This window comes from Centroberyx gerrardi, chromosome 6 (genome assembly GCF_048128805.1).
Source record: "Centroberyx gerrardi isolate f3 chromosome 6, fCenGer3.hap1.cur.20231027, whole genome shotgun sequence".
In the NCBI taxonomy this organism is placed as follows: domain Eukaryota; kingdom Metazoa; phylum Chordata; class Actinopteri; order Beryciformes; family Berycidae; genus Centroberyx; species Centroberyx gerrardi.
This window is the reverse complement of record NC_136002.1, coordinates 22,357,451-22,377,964: the sequence shown is the minus strand read 5'-3', so window position 1 is coordinate 22,377,964 and position 20,514 is coordinate 22,357,451. Positions and strand designations below refer to the sequence as shown.

Genomic DNA, 20,514 nt, shown 5'->3' with positions numbered 1-20,514 from the left:
CACGCTGGCTGTTGAACAGATGTTCTGCTGCATGTCTGCATAATGTTTTATAAGCTCTGTATGTCCATAGTCTCACACTCCTTGTAGGCATTTATGCATTCTTTTGACCAGTAGTGGTCAGCAGTGTATTTCCCACAAGAGACTAGCGATGCTTTAGTTTGCTGAGTTTCCATATTTATTTATTTGTTTGTTTATTAACAATTCAGACAGCAAAATGTTATGCAAAACACCTTATTGTAATCTAAGGATTAAGTTTGAGTAATGTATGACATTTTGTCCATGAGGCAGTTTAGCATAAATAAAATACTTTTCCTCTTTATCATTCTTTTTTTTTTTTCCATCACACTAGTTCTTTTATACAAGTTATAGTATAATAATAACATATATTGATTTTCTTTTTATCTTGATAAAATAATGTATTTGGCATAGAGCTCTAACAAAAAATAGAAAAAAGGTCATTTTTAAATCCTTTGTAGAAGAAGATGATATATCAGGTCAAGAAGGTGAATATTTTTGTCAAGAAAATCATGTTTCCATGAACATTTCAATCCTATCTGTACAATGATTCTTAAATGGTGTCAACTGAGATTTTTGGAAATCCTATAATAGGCTTACACATTTGGGTTAGTCATTTGGTGGTTATTCACAGATTAGATGCTGTGGTGCTGTGCATCTAGATGTTACAGTCATTATAAAAGGGCAAACCGCAGTGGTGACACTTGCTCCTAACAACTGAATACATGGATGTGTGCAGAACTCTGGATGCAGCAGACATGGTGGTGAATTCCTCTCCATGCAAGCCTCCTGTCAGCTAATTTGGCTGAAAAATGTATTTGCCCCTTGGCTTTGATGAGGGACAAGTAATAGAGGCCAAGAAAAAAGACTCCTTCCGAGAAGTAATGCAACCTAGCCAAGTCCGTGGGATGAGGAATGTCTGTTACAAAACAAGTGTGGCAATCTTTAGAGTTTCATAATCATTTCACTGTAGCCTCAACAGTGTATCGCAGTGGGTCTCAAAGTGAGGGTCGAGGACCCCTATAGGAGTCCTTGAGGAGGTTCCAGGGGGTCCCCTGCAAAGTGAGGAGTAGTTTAATTCCACTGTAATTTTATTCCCTAGAAATAACCCCAATTAGAGGATGTATAAGAATGACTATTGTAACCTTAGGTTTCACTCTTACCACTACTATCTGCCCACGTACAGTGTAGACTTTCTACAATTCAATACTAAATCAACAACTAAAATCTTTTGAAATGGGGGTCCATGGTCTACTGTGTGTCTATTTGTCAGTCCATGACATGAAAACACTTGAGAATCCCTGGTTTATCATATCCACATCATATGGACAGAATGCATTATCCCATTGCACCACTGTCCTTAAATGTGTGCATCTGATATGCAGACTGAATGCCGACGCTTCTCTCGTTGGCACTGACGTCGGCAGTCAGCACTGACGCAGTCCTCCTTTACAATCAACAGCCTAACTTAATCAGTGCAGGATGCTACCAGCTGTCACAACTTGAGTCTGACTGTGTGGGTTCCAGCACACTGGCTTGTTCTCTGTCTGAGGATCAACACTGTGATGGGTTTCATTTAATAAAAAATGGTATTATGGATAGAATAGGCAGGTGATATAAAGATGTAACAACAGTTCTGGTCGGCGAACTGCCATGCCTTCAAAGTTTTTACTTCTATCTTCTATCTTCTATCTTTTAACTGCTGATAGAGACAGTGTAATGTCAGTTGGTTAGGGTGGAGATTTAAAACATTGCCACACCAACAGAAATATATATTATAACACTTCAAACTCCAGCTCAGTGCATGCAAATCTGTAGTAAAATAGCTATAAATAAATAGCTAAGAAATCTTTTCATCATTACTCTGCCAAGCGCGCTTCGAGGATCAAGGAAACTGTGAATGGCAATCTGCATTGACTGCTTCTATCAAACCGTTTGCCTCAAAATCCCAGATATGCAACAACTCTTCCTCAAGTCTTCCTGTGTCTCTGTCTCACTTTTTTCCTCTCAAGTCTGGAACAGCAGATGTGAATGACACAGGAGATGCTTTGGCATGAGGACTTAGGGCCTCAAAGTCACTTTCATTCTCTCCCTCTGTTCCTCACTTGAGAATCACTTGTCATGTTCAGTGGTCATCAGTAATATCTATGAACCACCCACCCAAATGGCGGATGGGTGGAGGAAATATGGGAGTGCAGAAGTGCCACCCTTAGTCTATTCCAGGGAACTGAATTGCCACAGTATCCTCCATGCCTCTCTGTACGCTGCGAAAGAGGTGCCATCTGTATCACCTTGGGCAGTTAAACACAGTACAAGAGTGCTACACTTATAATTAAATGTTTAGTTACAGAAGCTATATGTCCATCCAGTAAGCCTCCACATGGAGTGGATCTAATCCAGCTCTAGTTTCTGACTATTACTGATCCTAATGATACACTCAGCCTGTATGATTCAAGCTCTTTTCTTCACAGTCAATTTTCAGATCATCTCTGCACTCCTATTAAAAGCACTGCGCTATCAAGGTCACCGTTACACACATTAAAACATCTTGTTGAAGTCAATTTAACAGCTGGAGGTAACATATAACGTATGGTTGCCATGGTTTCACATATCTCTGTACAGGTGTATATGCCATTGCCAATGCTCTCATGCGGTTCCCTGCATTAGCACTGCTTATTGGTAAATCTACTGTTCACCTTTGTAATACACCCAGTTATCAATATTCTAGAGAACAGGACAGTTGCACAGGGTGATAAAATTATGCAAAAATCTTACTTTAAAATGTCCTGTTCCTCTCACCCTAAAATCAAGCAACTAAACACATTTTTGTTGTGCATCACATAGCCTTTCAGCTCTCTTGTGAAGTCTATAAATACCACAGTGTTAATTAAGCTTTAGGTGCAGTGTCTGCTAATTCCTGACTCTTGATAGGTATAGTGTTATAGCGCAAGATCATATGCAAGAGCTCCTTCCTTCTAATGTCTGCCACAGTCACTGAGCTAACTCTGTTTCTAAATGTAGAAATGCAGAACAACTGCCTATAAAAAGAGCAGGCCTAGTTGGTCATGAAAAAGGGCGAAGTCTTTAGCCAGGGTCTCTGTCTGTATGTGATGCAGGTCACTGTAGGCTGGAGGCTGTTGGCAGCACCGCTTTAACTAAGCACAAGGAGTTTAAGCTACTGAGGCCGAGGCGAGTGTGTGTGTGAGTGTGTGTGAAATTAAGAATGCAATTTTTTTGAGAATCTAATGTTGTTTCGACTTGTGATAACTTTCAGCAAGTTAATCCCTCTGCGACTACAGTAGAAACCTTTTCTCTGCAGTGCTTGGCAACACAAACCTCCCTGATTCAGCCTGCCAAGCAGCTGATCAGCTGTGTTTGTTAGACATGCATACAGTGTATTCCCAATGATTAATACTAGCTATGGGGGGTAGAAGGTCACTTCTAGAAGATTATTATTATTAGAGCAGAATTATAATTGTTACTAATGACTGATTCCCTGCTAACAATTGTAATCAGTATCCTAAGTTATTGATTCAGATTGCCTCCAGTTATGTTTGAATTACTTTGCCTCCAAAATCCATCAAATATGAAGTTATGGACAGTTTTTTCCCAGTTGGCAGACAATAAGTTGAATATAATCATCTGAACACATTATTCAACATTTGATTTGAAGTTGTGTTAAACTATGTATGGATCCATAAAAAAACACACAAAAAAACCACCCACCATTTGCCAGCAAGGAGACCAGCTAGAAAAAAATGAAAAGATATGAATTCATCAACACAACATTTACATCATCATCAGGGTATTAGAGATGAAAATATACACAAGCTCTATATAAGCAGCTCTTGGTTGCCAAATGGCTATAGCAGACCAACCTTTTGCCAAACTGCTGATGACTGTAATACAAACATAATGACAGAATAACTTACAGAGAGAATGTGGCAAGATCCAAAATTCACCAAGGAGTGAGCAAATATCAAACAGGTAGTGCCAGACAAGACATCTGATTGGTCAGATAGGCCTTCAAATTGTGTTTTACGAGTGTGTAAGGCTTATCTAACCATGCCTGATGGATTGGTCGCTAACCTAACTGGTGGTAACCAAGGAGATAATTGATGGTCTTTCTATTGTCCTCCTGTTTTAACAACAAGCTACTCAGTTAGGTACCAAACCTCCAGATATCCATTTGACATCTTTGTTTAACCAGGTCCAAATGGGACGCCTAACAGTACATAAGAGGTTAGTGTGAGGTAAGATTCATCAACATTAACTATTACAAGCACAGTGGTTCAAAATTTAAAGATTTAAAAAATTTTGTGTGCTCACAAAATTTTGAATTGGTGTCTTGAACTGTATGTCTTTCAGTCAGAGATCAATACATTGGGAGGAAAATGTACAGTAAGGAGCCATTTTTCATCTGCCTTTATGACTTTTTAAAAATTTCGAGCACACACTGTCCCAGGATGCTGGTCATAAAATGTCCTATTCAGCTCTTATTGACACCTAAAGGCAAATTTGGCCTTGTCAGCACTGCTTCATATTGAGTATAAATAAATACAGTGTTTAGTTGAATGATAACAACAAATTATAAATAGATATAGAATGGAAGAGACTGTCAATGCAGATTAGGTATTAATGATTATGTATGAGAGTCTGGAAGCTCAGTTTCTAGTTATTTAATGGCATTTTAAAAGCCTTTAAAATGAGAATATTGCAAGGTCAGTTTTTCCTTTGAAAACTTTCCAAGCAATTCCTTTCATGTCTCTGTATGTCCTGGCAGCTGTGGATGTGGATGTGTCAACCAAAGAGAATAATCCTCATAGTACAATGATAATACATGGGAATAACATAAAGTGCTTAGATAGTCGGCATAGTGTATTTGTATTTAGTATGATTTGAGGAAAATATTAAATTGAAAAAGATAAGTAGAAGTAGATGAGTAAGAAAGAAAGAAAGAAAGAAAGAAAGAAGCAAACAAACAAAAGTATAGTTCTAAATAGCTATAAATATAAAGGAGGCATATCAGCGAAGTACTAAAAGCCCTGACTCAGCAAGTATACGTCCATTTCAAACACTATTTATATTCTGAGTACCATACTTAAAATACATATGTATAACTATGAAAAAGTTTAAAAAGATGAATAGAACCATGAACTAGGTCAAAGTAAAATACAACATAAAAGTTCTAGTGTAAAAATATACAGAAGTAGGTTTTGAGGAATGCATCTTTGTCAAGGTGATAATTATCAAAACAATATTTCAACGCAATAAATGAGTTTAGAAATATAATAGAAGTCTTTGAAGTCTGTTTCATAGCTGCTGCCAGAGAGATTTGTGACATCATCAGCTGCCTCCTTGCTCAGTCACTTAACAGTCTGCCATTCATGTGCGTTTACTCGTTTATATATTGATCTTCTGAGGCACTTGGGCTCTTCATCATTGATGAAACCTAAGGTCACTGGGTGTTTCAGTCTCTCAACATCAAACACCCTCCTCCAGGCAAACTAGATGAGGTAGATCAGACCCCTTGTGTCCATGATGCATGTTAGTCCATGATCGCTCCTGTACATCCACAGCCATCTTGAATCCCTCTCTGCAGCTTCTGTGGTGGTTTTGACTGGAGGCCCTGCAGAAATTACCTGCAAACCCTCTTGCATCCCACTTTGATGGGCGCAAACAACGTAAGCCACCTCCGCCTGCAGCACTCGACCACCAAGACCTAAAAACTCGTTCCTCTCCCGCTCATTAGCCTCCTCCATCTGATCATCCCAGGGAAAAGACAGCCCAAGCATGGCCACCTGTCTTGATATCTCAGACAGCAGCACAAAGTCTGGCCTTAAGCGTGGTCACTGCAATCGTGTCTAGGAATTTGAGCTGCCTCCCCAGGTGAACCTCAAGCTGCCACTTAAGGTCCCACTCCTGTTCTGAGGAGCCTGGCTGACACTTTTGGCTGTGGCTTCTCCCCGCTTTAATGAAAGCTGGGCGGATGTGTGTCAGCCACAGGCTTCAGTATGTAAAATATTAAGAGTAGTGAGGAGATAAAAAATAGCACACATGTCCCGAGGAATCTGCAAAGTTTAGAGTCAGAATCGAGGTTATAGCTTAAAGTATGAAGATATAGTTAGATTGTATAGTTTCAGTGGAAGAGGAACAATAAGTAGCAGAAATATGAGGAGGAACAGAAGTGTCTCTCTTCACAAGCACACTAATAATAGCTGCAAGGAGGGGGTTGGGAGCTGTATGGGAATCTTCAAAGAGTAAGTTTGACACACAGCAGGTTTAATAGAGATAAGGATATCCATCAAAGCCATTGAGACAGTTATGACCTATATGCATCCATTTTTATATTAAAATTCATTTGAATTACTAAAGACTTAGAGTGCCATGATCCCTCCCACCCATCTGTACTCATTTAGCATGAAATTTTGTGTGATTGTTCCAAATAGAGGCCCGGCTGGGTAGATAGAATGACAAAATGACATGGTGGTTGTGTGAAGCCATCTCGAGTTGTAAGTCACAGCATGCACCAATCACAGACAGATTTAATGTGTTGGCTCAGCCCTAGAACACAGGTAACAAATTTCATAAAAACAATCGGTCAGTATGTATTTTTGGCATATGTGGTGTCCTCAATTGGTCCATCGCTAGATAGTAGTGATTATACAGTATGAACAGAGTTTCAGGATGATTGGACAAATTGTCATTGGACAGGTTTACGTTGATGCATCTCAGTTTAGCTATGTATCACCAGGTTATCACTAGGAAAGACTGCAATCACATACAGTAGTGCATATTCCTCGATGTCTCCCCTGCAGTTTGGACTGAACAAAACCAGACATGGTTTGGTTATTGTGGGTATTACAAAACCCCAGCAATAACTCACATCAACAAATCACCCAGACTGCTAGCTCTGTAGTTTGCTGTATGTCCAGTAGTCATGGCAGGCTGTAGATCTGAGTTTAAAGACAGAAAATGGAGTGATAAATGCAGGAGCTGAGAACTCAAGTATTATAGGCCTGCCTTTTAAAGTACCTCTAATTATATTCGAGCATATAGCCTACCTTTTAGGAACAATATCCCTTAAACTACTTTTCAAGGAAAATATCAAACTTTTTACTCAATACGTTTTTCTGGGATTTGCAGTCACTTCTTCTTTGGAATGAAGCATGAAAATTATGTAAAATACATGATAAAGTCAAATAGAATATGTACTTTGACTTTTGATATTTAAAATGTATCACAAAGCAAATACTTTACCAAAGTAGAATGTTTAATGCAACTTTAATGCAACTATTTTTTGTAAAGTATTTTTCCACTCTTTTCACCAATGTGGTAAATATGAATAAATGTAAATGTGAGATTTACATTAATGTCAAAATAGCTGAAATGTCCAGAGAGACCATTAATTCAGAAGTTGTGAAATAGAGGGGGGGCCAGGCCAGGCTCAGTAACAGAGTGTACTACAGTGCAGAGAGAGAGAGAGAGAGAGAGAGAGAGAGAGAGAGAGAGAGAGAGAGAGAAAGAGAGAGAGAGAGGGAGAGAGGTGAAGTCCAACAACACCACTGGCTCTATCATAATAGTTTATTGATATTGTGATCCAGTGGTAGTCTTTATATTATACTTACCAACATAGATTCCCAAGATAATAGGAAAAAAAAACCTAGAAACGTGTTGTAAAAAAAATCAGTCTCTACTCACTGCCATCTTATTTTCTGTTGATTTTAAACAATGTTACAAACCGATGTGTCTTAATATCCTGTGTCTGTTTCAAGAGTGTACCTTTGAATTGGATTGATTGGTATCACACCTGTCTATCAGGCTTGCAGGTACAGGACTCCCAGGTTTGAGACTGGATAGATATTGACCCAAAGCGGACACTGTAGTTCTTGATAGCATGAAGGATACCTATAACATACAACATGCACAGTGTACACCATTTTTTGGAAGTACAAACGAATAGTCACCACCTCTTATTAATACCATGGGGGAATGAAGGGACCAATAGGCAACATGCCTAATATGACTCAGTGTTACGTAATGCTGTGACTAATTTGGCTCAGCCTGAGAATCACCTCATATCCTGAACTGTGAGGGATCTGAATATCACTATTTCCTACAACAGATTATTTTATTTTCCATAAAGATATCGAATTGTGGTGGGTATACAATGTCGATGAAAATTAAATTTGGGAGGTCCTTGATAGTCTATTCTCAAGAAAAACAAATCAGGATATTTCTTTCTTGAGTCACCGCATTTGTGAATTAATGAAACCCTACGATTTCCTATGAGATGACACAAAGGTCATCCATAAGGGGCCGTCCAACTGAGAAGTGATTGCCTAGCAACACATGCTACCAACACTGCTGAAGTGGAAGACAGGATCGCCTCTTGGTGCAGGGCCATTCAAAAAGGGCAAAGAGTTCATATGTTTGTTTGTGTTTTTATTATTTTTTTAGACATGGCCCATTATCCAGAGGGCACACAGTCCATTCCCAGATAAATTTGGGAGTTGAGATCATTCTAATATAGTTTCATTGTTTCAATAATGCCAGTTCGATGTGTCTGATGTATTGACTGGGACAATGATGACTGGTTTTACACTGCCACCTGCTGTCTGTTTGCAGGATAGTCAGCTATCTGTCAAATACATAAAAGTCTGAAATTGATTAAATTTCAGAGGGGGGGGGGGGGGGGGGGGGGGCTTCTGACGTCAACAATAATAATACCTCTTACATAGCCTGCATGACCTCTTGCATGAGAAAAATCAAATATAAAAGAAAAAGCTCCTTCGCTTCTCTTTGAATTTAATATTGCTTTTTGCATCATCAGTTATTTATTTTATTGCATCTTGTTAATGTTTGTATTAGGCAAAGAGAGCGTGTAGGTGACATACAGATCGAAAAGCACAGTTTCTATGATTAATCATGTACCGGCATTTCCGCTCTCTGAGCGGTCCCTCTTCCGCCCTGATGCCCTTGTAGCTTAGCGGGCTGAAAGGGAGTTTAAACCCTCAACTCTGTCTTACAGACAACCACCCTTTTTTTTTTTTTTTTTTTCTACAAATAGAGTTATCTGGGAAGGGCTTACTGGAGGACAAACAGGTGTGTGACATATATAGATACAGATATAGATATAGATATAGATATAGATATAGATATAGATATAAAGATAGAGGTTGCTACTTATATAATTGTCTGACAGGTATTTTAAGTAACTTGTCTGTGTTAGAAGTTAGCTTTCTTTAGCAACCATGTTAGAAGACAGTTTTGGTAGGCTTCTAGCTATAAATTTGTCTGTCAGAAGCTTTCCATATAACCTCATCTGGGATGCCAAATGCTAGCCAAGAACACGCTCAGGCACGCCCATGTTTCTGTGTGTTGGGGGAGGAGTCAGCAAGTTACCCAAGGCGCCACCCGCCGTCTGTAAGACAGCGTCGAGGGCTCAAACACCCTTTGAGCTTGTAGCTATGGAAACTCGTCGATGGCAACATCCACCAGTCTGCTTTACCCATCCTCATACCTCTCAGAGGTGCTGAGTCTGATATAGCCTAGCTTATGTGTGCAAGTATAACCGATAAAAGAGAGGCTACAAGATGGCGATTGCGCGACTCATTGCTTGTTTTGTTCTTTATTCCAGCATACGTAAGTTGTTTTCCTTTTCACAAAGCTATTAACAAAACGTTTGTGGATTTACTAGGTGCGGCTACCGTTAAATCGAAGCAATGCTCAGTAATGGAAATGATCGACTGTCAATGCTAGAGCAGATGTGCTAGCTTGACATAAACAGGTTGACAGTTATCGATATTTTGCTAGGAATGCATCGCAATCTATTCTGGAGTGGCTTTTATATGCCAGCAACGTTATGTTAACGTTACGAAAATTATGCGACTCAAAACTGAAAATGTATGTGTAAAGAGCATCCTGCATGCACTGCCTGCACATTTGTGTGTAGCTTTAAGAATTGGTTTGTGGAAGTTAACGTTATCAGCATTGTAATTTAATCTCAAACACATAACATCACCAATAGCTGTCAAGCATGCTGTTTATAACGATAGATAGTTGCGAAATCGAAAATGCTGAGTTGCACTAAATATTTTGCCAGAAAAGCACAAGCATAACGTTAACAGCTATTGTGTTTGACTGTCATTGCAAAATCATTTTGAAGAAATTCTGGAATGAAAATAAGGCTTCTTCAAAAGCAAACGGCAACTACAGGGGGAGTTTAAAGTCTTGACCTACCATAAATCACAGGCTGTTAGGCCTATAGTAGCATCTCAAATAAACTGGATCTATTTTGCATGTAAACACATAGGATGTGCTCGACTCTGTTGAATTCACGAGGTGGTTGATATCTCATAGTATTTGCCCTTTGGTGTAACCTCACTCCAAAGTTGAAATGCCATTTAACAATTCAAAACGGATCCATCCATCCCGAGTGGCGGATTGGATCAGACGGTGTGTATTGAGCTGCCGTGGTCACATGGTGACGGTGAGCGGAGGTTTCGCGGTTTGAGCCGGGTCGATGGCATCTGCTGAACGCGAAGAGCCTGCCAGTGGCCTCTCGACCTCGGTTACAGCGGTGTCGTGACTTGGATAATATGGTTTCAGCCCTGCCCACCAGCTGGGCCGGCCGTGTTTAGAGGGGCGAGTGTGATGTAGTTGATGCTGCGTGATACAGTATATCACATTCCCCTCTGGTGTGAACTTGGTGTGAACTCACTCACTCCTAAAGTGAAATGAAGCCCGATTTTGATCAGCAAGTATTGGACTTTTGTGGTCACAGGTTCGCATTTCAGGCCAAACTGAGGTCAAAGCTGATTGTGAAATTTGTGCCAGGCCAGTGACCTTTGATTACATTAGCAGTAATGTGAAGTGGACAAGACATGCACAGACTGTTGAGCAAAGGTGTGTAGTCAGGTGAATTTATTTTGTCACCAAATGACAGAGCTGGGAGGCAAAGCTTCCTTTATCAAGTTCCTCTCGCCCTGTTTTGGTTCCCGAAATGGACTGACTTGATACTTCTGACTTAGTGCTTAGATGTAGTTCACTACCTCAGTAGCATTTGTGAAATGATCACTATTGTGAGGCATACAGGTCCTTGTTAATAGTCTGAAAGTCTACTCTTAAAACTCTTCTACTCTTTAAAGCCTTTAGCTTTAAAATAATGAATGTGCGTCAATATTATTTAATTCAGAATTCAGTAAAGTATAATTAGGGTGCCTCTGTGAATTAATTTAAATTACATCAAGAGAAGAATAACAAAGTGAATGGTTTTCTTTACTTATTCTGATACATTTTAGAAGACGTGTTAGAAATGTGGTCTAAAACCTGCTGGAGCTATATCTCTAACCATGTTTATTCACTCTGGGCTCCTGGTGACTGATTTCTACAGTTTCCGAAATGTCAAAAGTGTAGCCGCCTAGACTCTCTTCAGAAAATATAAGGGCAGAATACAGCTAAGGTGCCTCTTTCTCACATTTCCCCTCCAGTGCTTATGACAAGATGACTGTCTCATTTTAATGCAGGCCTACTGGCGTGCTTAGTTGTTGTTACACAGTCACTCTCTTATGCTGCGTATCCCTATGGTCACTGGTCCACACTGCCCCAAGTTGCTCGCAGCTAACTCTGTCTTCGGCATTTATGCGATGACTGCACTGGAATGTCTGGGAAAAAGGCTTTTTATAGATGCACTGGATCAACAACTTTGGAGTGGGGATGGGGATGGGCAGTTGTTTTCATATTTAGTGGGTAAGAGGATTGCAGAATGTGGCTATTTAAGAGAGCATTTCTCTCAGAACAGGCTATCCTACTTTATCTATGCATTACAACAACAGAGGGATTAAATAGGGGCTTGTGTATGCTTTCCAGCAAGCACTGAGATTATTTTCATAACATAAGAGATTCTGTCCTCTTTAGCCTGCATTGTACCATGGGGGGACCCTCCATTGTGTGTATGAATGCTTTTATTCTAAGCTTATATTAGCAATTAGCTAGCCATTGTCTATTTAATTGACCATGGTGATTCTTTCCCACGGCCTTAATTTTTCTTTGCTTTATTGTATAGGTAGAGATGAGGAGATGTAGGCTATACTTTGGGAGGCTTTTACAAAACCCAGGCCAACACTAGGCCACGTTATGTAGTAGGTTCACGACACAAAGAATAGAAGTGCAGAGTAAGTATCGTGCACACAATACTACAGATTCTGTAAACCAATATTTTTGCTCACAGGAACGTAGTTTTTAATGCACCCGTGACCCTACTTTAATACCCTGCCCTGCTGCCCCAGTACGCATGCATCCTATCATAATCACAGTAGTATCTGTTATTATGGCCTAAATGGACTTCAACAAAATGTAATTAAATGAAACATTTTCTGTAAAATTAGAATAAAACATTCCACTCTCCCAGTTGATGTCATAGTTCATGTAAATAATGCCAGTTGTTATTTGTTTTTAATACTAAGCTTTTGTGGGTTTTTTTCTTGTAATGTGCTACTTTATAGTGTGCTTGTAGTGTGTTTAATCAAAGCTGTGCTGCATATACCAGCTTTGTACACAGGGTTTGTGTTTTTTCTGAAAACGAGGGCCTTGCTCTTCATGGAAACTCCCAGTTTGAGGAAAGAATCAGTCTTTACTCTGGATTTAGCCCACAACTACCCTTCGTCTACACTCTTAGTCCTGTAGCTTTCACAGAGACAGACTAAAAAGCCCTTACATATCCTGAGCAAGCATTTGTTCGGCGAGCTCTCTTCATGTCTCTCAGGATGTCCAGTCACTGCCGGGGTAAAAATAGCTCTTGATGTACAGGGTGGGAAAGTCAGCAACAGAGACGGAAGCTGAGACCTGGGAGTCAGATCTCATCAGTGTCCACAGCTGTGCTAATATGACTAGATGCTTTGGCAGGACCCATGTTCCCCTCACTCTCAGGACGAGCAGCAGCAATTTGCTAGTTCCCTCTGGCTCCCAGTCATCTCTCAGTCACTTGTGTGATAACAAGGCAAGTCTGAAAAAACACCTCAGAAGTAGGCGTAGTGCACAATGCCACGAGCTGACGGGAGGCTACGTCTTAGAAATTACAGTCCATATGCGCCACGCATTGGCAAGCAAGCCTGCCATCACCAAGCATTTTAAATGAAGCGCAGAGCGTGTTCAAGGCCTATTCAGATCAACGCTGCTTATTATTGTCTAATTTCACCCCTCATTTAAAACCCTTCATATTGCCCCCACAGGGAGAGGGAATGCGTTCATTACTCAGCATGGGTGCGGTTAATAGCATGTGTACCCAGCAATTATTACATTTGGAAGTGTTTTGTGGCATTAAGTGGGGAGCAGACACAGTAGGTTGAATATAGAGACACGGTAGAAGGTGGAAACATGCGTATTTATTCTCAGACGAAAAACCTTTTAAATCAAAAGCACTGTTGAATTGTGTACATTAGGGATCTTAATTTCCACACCCTGTCAACTCCCACATTTTGCAATTGTAGTTTTAACCCCCCATATTCACCTATTTACCACTTAAATTGTCTTTCTGCTGGCCCAATTTTGACCAAAAGTATTTGTGAATGATGCATCTTGCCATTAAGATCTGACATTTACAAAATGACAGTGATTGCTTTAAGGAGTGCACTGAAGCAATGAGCTGAAAACTTTGAACAAGTATATCAAATGCTTTGTTTGTGCCAGAGGGAAACCAAGACGGTTGATTAAATGTGTTTTGATTTTAAACACATTTGTACTGTTGTTTTGTGGTTCTATGATTTGTTTTGTTTTGGGTTGTTAATATATTCTTTCTTTTCTGTAAATTCATTATAAATAAGCGTCCCACTTTAGCAGACAGGCTCCTCCACTAAACCTGGAATTACTGAATAAAAAGTGTGTCTTGTGTTTGAGGGTGTATGGCTTTTAAACAGAAATCAACTTCAACACAAATTCCACATAACTACGTTGAGAAATTGTGCACTACTTCCCAGAAACCATCGTTGGTGTGAGTGAATAAATATTTTAAGTGCACCTTGGCCCAAACGGTTGGCTAAATTTGCTGAACTCATCTGTAGAGTTGACACATTAGAGAAAAGAAGTGATCAGGTTGACATTTTGTAGAGGAGCTGTGTAATTGAATGCTCTTGTGGGTTTCACACCACTGACTAGTTCCAGCTATTCTACATAGGTGCTATCATGGCCCAAAAGATCTTAAAGATCTTAAACAACGCTGTAGACGTATTCACATTCTCACATCAAGTTTGTTTTTGACAGCTCAGACATGTCCACTCCCTTTGGCTCTGGAAGTATTTTCTCTATGCTCATATGGTGATAATTTACATTAACCAGAAGGATTTCACTGTGCCACATATGAACACTTAACTCTCCACTAACCCTAAGCCTAGATTGCAGAACAGTTGCATACAGTAGGCTATATTAATGTAGTAACCATCGGTTATTAGGGACAACCTCTGCTGTAAAACAGGTTTTTGTATTGAAAAACCCTCAAACCAATGGTCCCTTCAGTAATATGCAACAATTTTACAATCTTGGAGAGTAAATAAAGAAAAATAATTTTTGCACACCTAAAAGTCTTGAGAGACAGGTGTGAAGGACAAAAAACGAAAAGGTTGATACTGAGAAAGCAATATAATCCCACACACTGTCTACACTTACATAGATTATTATTATTATGTGTAGACTGTGCAGGATTATATTGCTTTCTCAGTATCTACCTTTTTGAATTTTGTCCTATGCACCTGTCTCTCAAGACTTTAAGGTGCATGTGCAAAAATCCTTTCTCTTTATTTACTACAACCTATCTGGTTGATTGATTATTTTTAGCACCATAGGTGTATAGGGTTATATTGCTTTCTCACAATCTTGAATAGCCAATGGTTGTAGAAGTTGAAACCCTGATGTATGGCAATATATCAAGTTATGCTGAACAGTTAAACTAAATGCTGATAAATGGCTACTACAATTTTTAAGCAAATTCAGCGTTTTAGCAAGTAGTATTTTGTACAGTCTGTTTGAACTGGCAGGTCTTTCTCTCTTCCCTGCTCTCCACCTGCTTCTCTCTTTGACACACACACACACACACACACACACACACATACACAGTGTTATAAAATATACACTGCATAATTTATTGTTGAATTAAAAAAACATGATCATATGATGAACCTGTGCCAATATCATTCTGGCATTGAGGGAACATAAGGTGTAAAATAGGGGGAAACTGCAGTGAGTGAATGATGGGCTGAGGGAACATCAGGCCTAAAACTGCAAAATGAAATGTGCTGCGAAAAACAGACACTGCAGTTCACAGACTGGGTAATACACAACCTGCATTTACCTGATCAGCACCAGCCACCACATAGATACATTCATTGATTGTGCCATAAAAGTTTGCAGAATGTTTTTAAGTAAGATTATTCAGGACAGTGGAACAATAAAAAAAACATTGCATGCCTAATTTTGGAGAATAAGAGAGGATGCAATAATATAAAACTTTTAAAATGTAATAAGTCATGTATTACTTTTTGGAGTGCTGGCAACTTAACATTCAGCACTAGCCCTCCCTAACCACCAGCACCACTGCAAAATTAAATGAGAAATTATTATCCAATTACCTACTTAAAAGGAACCAATTCAAATGGTGAAGTGAGGATATTTCAACTTAGGAGGAAGTTTATGCCAAGGGGCTGTGCGGTACACTCATTAAAAATACACCATTTATACATTTGGCCCCAGGTGCTTATCTTTTTGGGATAGAAGTGGGGAGTAATTAATAAGCTATGTTTACCCTAAATCTGATCCTAAGGCTGTCACACTCTCTGAGGTTCTATATTTATCACTCAAATCCACTGTTTATTAGGCAACATGCCCGGTTGTCAATGTCTGCTAATGAAAACACTCGTGTGTGCCATCAGTGTTACTCAGCATTGTGCGTCTTGTTTCCTTTCTTCGCAGGCCACATTCCATCATCGCTCGGGGTAATCCTCCGAACCACGGACAAGATTGTGTGGGCAAATGAGTTTGAACGTAAGTTGCTGGAAAATCACTCTAACCTATTTAGTCAACGTAGCTTTTCTTTCCCTGATTTGGCGTGCCAGCTCCTGCTCTCATATATTCTGTTTCCTTCACAGCCATTGAATTGACCTGTTTGATAGAGTCAATCTCAACAAACAACCCAAGGATTGAATGGAAAAAGATTAAAAACGGTGTCCCCAGTTATGTGTACTTCCAAAACAGGATAGCAGGTAAATAGGCTACTGCTTGGAAAGTCTTTTTTCTTGGAAAAATCCATCAAACAGCACACCACAGCATTTCAAAAGAAGTGTCTCATCAGAACTTGGCTGAATGAACAGTACCTTCAAAGAACTTGGCACTGATTTCTGCCTTTCAACTGTGAGGTCTGGCTGTGTACATGAATGAGCGATTGTAAAGGGTTTTGTCTCTCTCACAAGGGGACTTGGAGCACAGAGCGCAGCTCAGAGAGCCGGCAAACATTCTGATCTTCAACACGAGCCGGTCAGACACCGCTGAATACCGCTGTGAGGTGGCCGCCATCGACGACCAAAGGGACTTTGATGAGATACTTATTAGTCTTGCAGTAAGAGGTACGGCGAGCTGGTGCTTTCTTAGGAGAGCACATCACCAACTTGTCCATGGCTTATATTTACATCCAGAGTTACATTTTAAGAGGTTATGAAATTATTTTGGCCTGGTAGTAGTATATAACAAATGCGATATTACCTGTTTTTCTCAATCCTGTAGCAGAGATTCATTTGTGTTTGACTGCTAATGTCTCAGTACCGTCTGTGTCTCTGTGCAGTGAAGCCTGTGGTGCCGCGGTGCAGCGTGCCGGTGGCGGTCACGGTGGGGACGACCTCTGAGCTGCGCTGTCTGGAGAACGAGGGCTTCCCTGCCCCTCAGTACCGCTGGTTCCACAACAACGAGGAGCTTCCTCAGGACCCCAAAAGCAGCCCCAAGTTTGTCAACTCTTCCTACACCATCAACCCTGACACTGGAGGCCTGGTAAGAAAGAGAGCCTCTCTCATTTGCTTTGATGCACTTTGATGTTTTTTTTTGGTTCTTGCACTGACTGTTATTAGTGCGCTGCAGAAACTGATGTGTGTGGTGTCAAGGATGAGGGATGGGATAGTCAGTGGCTACGTTTACATGAACATACTATTATTATTACCATTACTATAGGGATCATCATTACTTTCCCCTCTATTAGAAGAAATCTCAGTCAAATATGGAGGGAGTAGCTGGCAGCTGCACCTTTTCATTCTTTTTGCTGCTGGACTGTTCTATTAGTGGATGGGACTCCTCAGGTGGAAAGGAATATTCTGTTAATTGGTTTATGCAGCGGACTATGGCCAAAGGCCGGGTCACGCTGCACATGTAAATGTTCCCAGTGAGGAAGCCAAGCCAAAAACAGGGCTGCTTTGCATTCAAAGCCAGTGCGACAGGCGTTAACGTTTCATTTTGAAAACACAGTAACTTGGAAACAGTCACAAAGTTACAATGTTACATTTTTAATCACAGCAGAAGTGATGAAGACAACCTTTCAAGTCCACATCAAAAAGTCTGCTTACACCTATTAAGAGGTTACATGGCTTACAGCACAGTTAAAGACAATCAGTGATACAAGACCAGTGGAAAATGTCAAAGGAATGTATCCACAAGTCTGTAATATCATAACACAAGGGAAATGGTTTGTATTTTTTAATCTAAGAAAGCCAAGCATGCCTTGGCGTTTGGTAGAAAATGCAGCTGCGTGATGTTACCTTGAAAGATTTCTGAAAATATCTCCACAGAAATTCCGCCGGGTGAGGAAGGAGGATGCAGGAGAGTACTACTGCCAGGCGAAGAACGATGCCGGACACGCGCAGTGTCCAGCACAGGTGATGGAAGTCTGTGAGTGACATTCTTACATTCTTTTACATTTTTGCAACTTTCTTGAAACGTTGTGAGGCAGGTTGTGAGATTTTATTTGCTTCATTGCGGTAAACAAGTGGAGTGTTGAACACAGCATGTTAAAAGATAAATTGTTTCATGTTTGTTTCAGGTTGTTTATTGCAGTATAGTTGCAGTTTGATTGTAATTACTCATGGAAATTGATATTTCAGGTTTTTTTTTTAAAGAGAAAGTAAAGGTTTTCTGCTTTAATCATCAAGATTTAACCAATTTGCAATCAATACTTGTGGGAAATTAGATATGTTGCCAAAAATCTTTCAGTTTCATTATCACAAATTCCTGGTTATATTGTGTGTTGTGTTAACTTTGGTTTCATCAGTCTGTTTTCATATAAAACATGTCAACTTGTTGTTAAGAAACCTCTGCTTAGTCATTCTAGTTGCAATGTATTACTGTGGCTCTAAATGACAGGCATTGATATCTGTTAGATGTTGTCATTTCAAAGCCATTCCTCTGAGTTGTCTAACCTTGTCAAGATGTCACTGAAGCGTCTCGTCTCTCAATGCCCCGTTTCAATAAATCCAGATGACGTCGACATTCTTGGGATTTTCCTGAAGTCGTGCGCTGCACTGGTCGTATTCATCTGTGTGACTGCCTGGATTTGTCTCGCCTATAAACATGGATGCTTCGCCAGCAAAGATCACACTGAAAACAAGTGAGTGTGTCATGAACTGTAGAGCTTTGAAGAAGGAAAGAGGCAATATGTTAGTCTGTAAATTATTCGTTAGTTGTGTGCCATGTGATATTTGTCTTTTTATCTTTGTGAAGAAATGATTTATATGTATATTTACATTTCAGCTACAAACTGCCAGCACAGGATGATGGTGTTGACTATGGTGATGCAGATGAGGTAAACAAAATCTGCATAATTTATGTTAAGTTCTTTGTATTAAAAGTAGTAGTAGTGATAGTACTGGGAGTATTAGTAGGAATAACTTTCCTGTCTGATTGTTTGCAGGGACATTTCCGCCACAAATCATCATTCATCATTTGACAGCTGACAGAGGATGAGAAGGAACCGAAGACAGAAGAAGAAGGTCGGATTAAATTGCAACAACGATGCTCCACATGATAAAACCTGAGGTGTAACATGGCACATTATTCTCTGATGCACATCAAAGTCAAATCAACCAACTTGCCAAAGTAATTTTAACGACATCGTTTTTGTGGCGTTATTTCATGATTTTTATAATGGAATGATCATTTTATGTTACTTTGTTACTGTTCATTTCCACCAATAAAATTAGGTTTTTTATTTAGATTTTACTTTCTCCTTTTCTTACATATTTTTTTATTACACAACAATACCATTTCAAAGCTGTGACATTTGACATTTGATCTTTGGCCCATATTCTCATTATAAAAGATGCTGGAAGTTACATTCCTTCACGGTTTTTGGACAAATCCTCTTTTTTAACTCCTAAACTTTTTACTCTATACACTGAAATTGTTTTACAAAAATGTTTTTCATTATCTTTGATCATAAGATAAACATGTTCTCTGTTCATGTGGAGAAAGGTTGAACCTTGTTTTGTATATACTGTAGTTACACAGGCAATAAGTAGCATACTGTAAAAGGCTGATGAGCTCAGACTCTTAAGGCACAAATTTATCAGCCTTTGTTATATTTACAGGTGATAACAAGTATGTCTGAGTACTAAATAACTCCAGTGAATTCGAATACCGTATATCCCATTATGCTGCAATTCAATATGTACTATAAAGTGGGTAAAGTATGATTTTTAGAGTGCTGTTTCTGTGTATAAGTGACCTTCTGTGCTTTACTAATTATTTTGTGAATATTGGACATATTGTCCAGTTTTGACTCAGTATTAAATGTATATAAATAAATTTAATTTTTTGATCTTTTAATTTTCATACATTACCACACCATACCTTATTGTAAATATGGCAATAAAACTGTTTGTTGGAGATAAATCTACAGTATTTACTATCCAGTGTGTATCTACAGTGTTGACCTTGTCAGTCTCTTCTCAATAACGGTATATCATTTCCGACATTAGTATCAGTGTTCAAAGTTTTCATTAGAATGATTTGTGTAATAACTCAGGAACTGTTGTAAAATGTCCACTGTTCATTTGATATTACTGCTATATGTTCATGTTATTTTGTTACTATTAAATACATTTTAACTGTAAATGTTTTTGGGACTTCAACATTTCATTTTGTGACAATGTATTGTGGGAATTCATTTGTGAAATGACTTCACTTTTATTGGGAGAAAGGATCATGCAGTGGGGAAGTGAATATAGAAAGGAAGAAAATGAATCTGTGAAAGCTTTTGTAGAGCTATATGCAGTGCAGGGAAAACTACACTGAAACCAAACTGCTAATTACTACACAATAAAATAAATTACTTTTTAACTACCCTCAAAATAATGTAGTTTGCCAAACTAACACTTCAGTCTTTAACTGAGTCAATTTCAACATATTTGTGTGTATTTTGGCGCAACACACATGTTAATAGCAAAGCATTTTGTTATTAACATATGCTTGAAAGTA

The 20,514-nt window shown here is 39.2% G+C and overlaps 1 protein-coding gene across 1 annotated transcript; it reads left to right on the top strand.

Moving 5' to 3' along the window:
- The first annotated feature begins 9,527 nt into the window (after window positions 1-9,527).
- Window positions 9,528-18,985, top strand: jam3a (junctional adhesion molecule 3a). The gene is made up of 9 exons (XM_071912880.1): window positions 9,528-9,660; window positions 15,976-16,047; window positions 16,152-16,265; window positions 16,473-16,625; window positions 16,841-17,043; window positions 17,832-17,931; window positions 18,517-18,646; window positions 18,790-18,841; window positions 18,950-18,985. Exons 1-9 carry the CDS (start codon window positions 9,612-9,614, stop codon window positions 18,983-18,985), a joined length of 909 nt encoding a protein of 302 aa, XP_071768981.1. The 5' UTR covers window positions 9,528-9,611.
- Window positions 18,986-20,514: the final 1,529 nt, after the last annotated feature.

Coding starts and splice junctions, on each gene's coding strand:
- jam3a (XM_071912880.1), top strand. CDS start 9,612: ATGGCGATTGCGCGACTCATTGCTTGTTTTGTTCTTTATTCCAGCATA. Junction 17,044..17,831: donor ACCCTGACACTGGAGGCCTG/GTAAGAAAGAGA, acceptor ATATCTCCACAG/AAATTCCGCCGGGTGAGGAA. Junction 18,647..18,789: donor AAAGATCACACTGAAAACAA/GTGAGTGTGTCA, acceptor TTTACATTTCAG/CTACAAACTGCCAGCACAGG.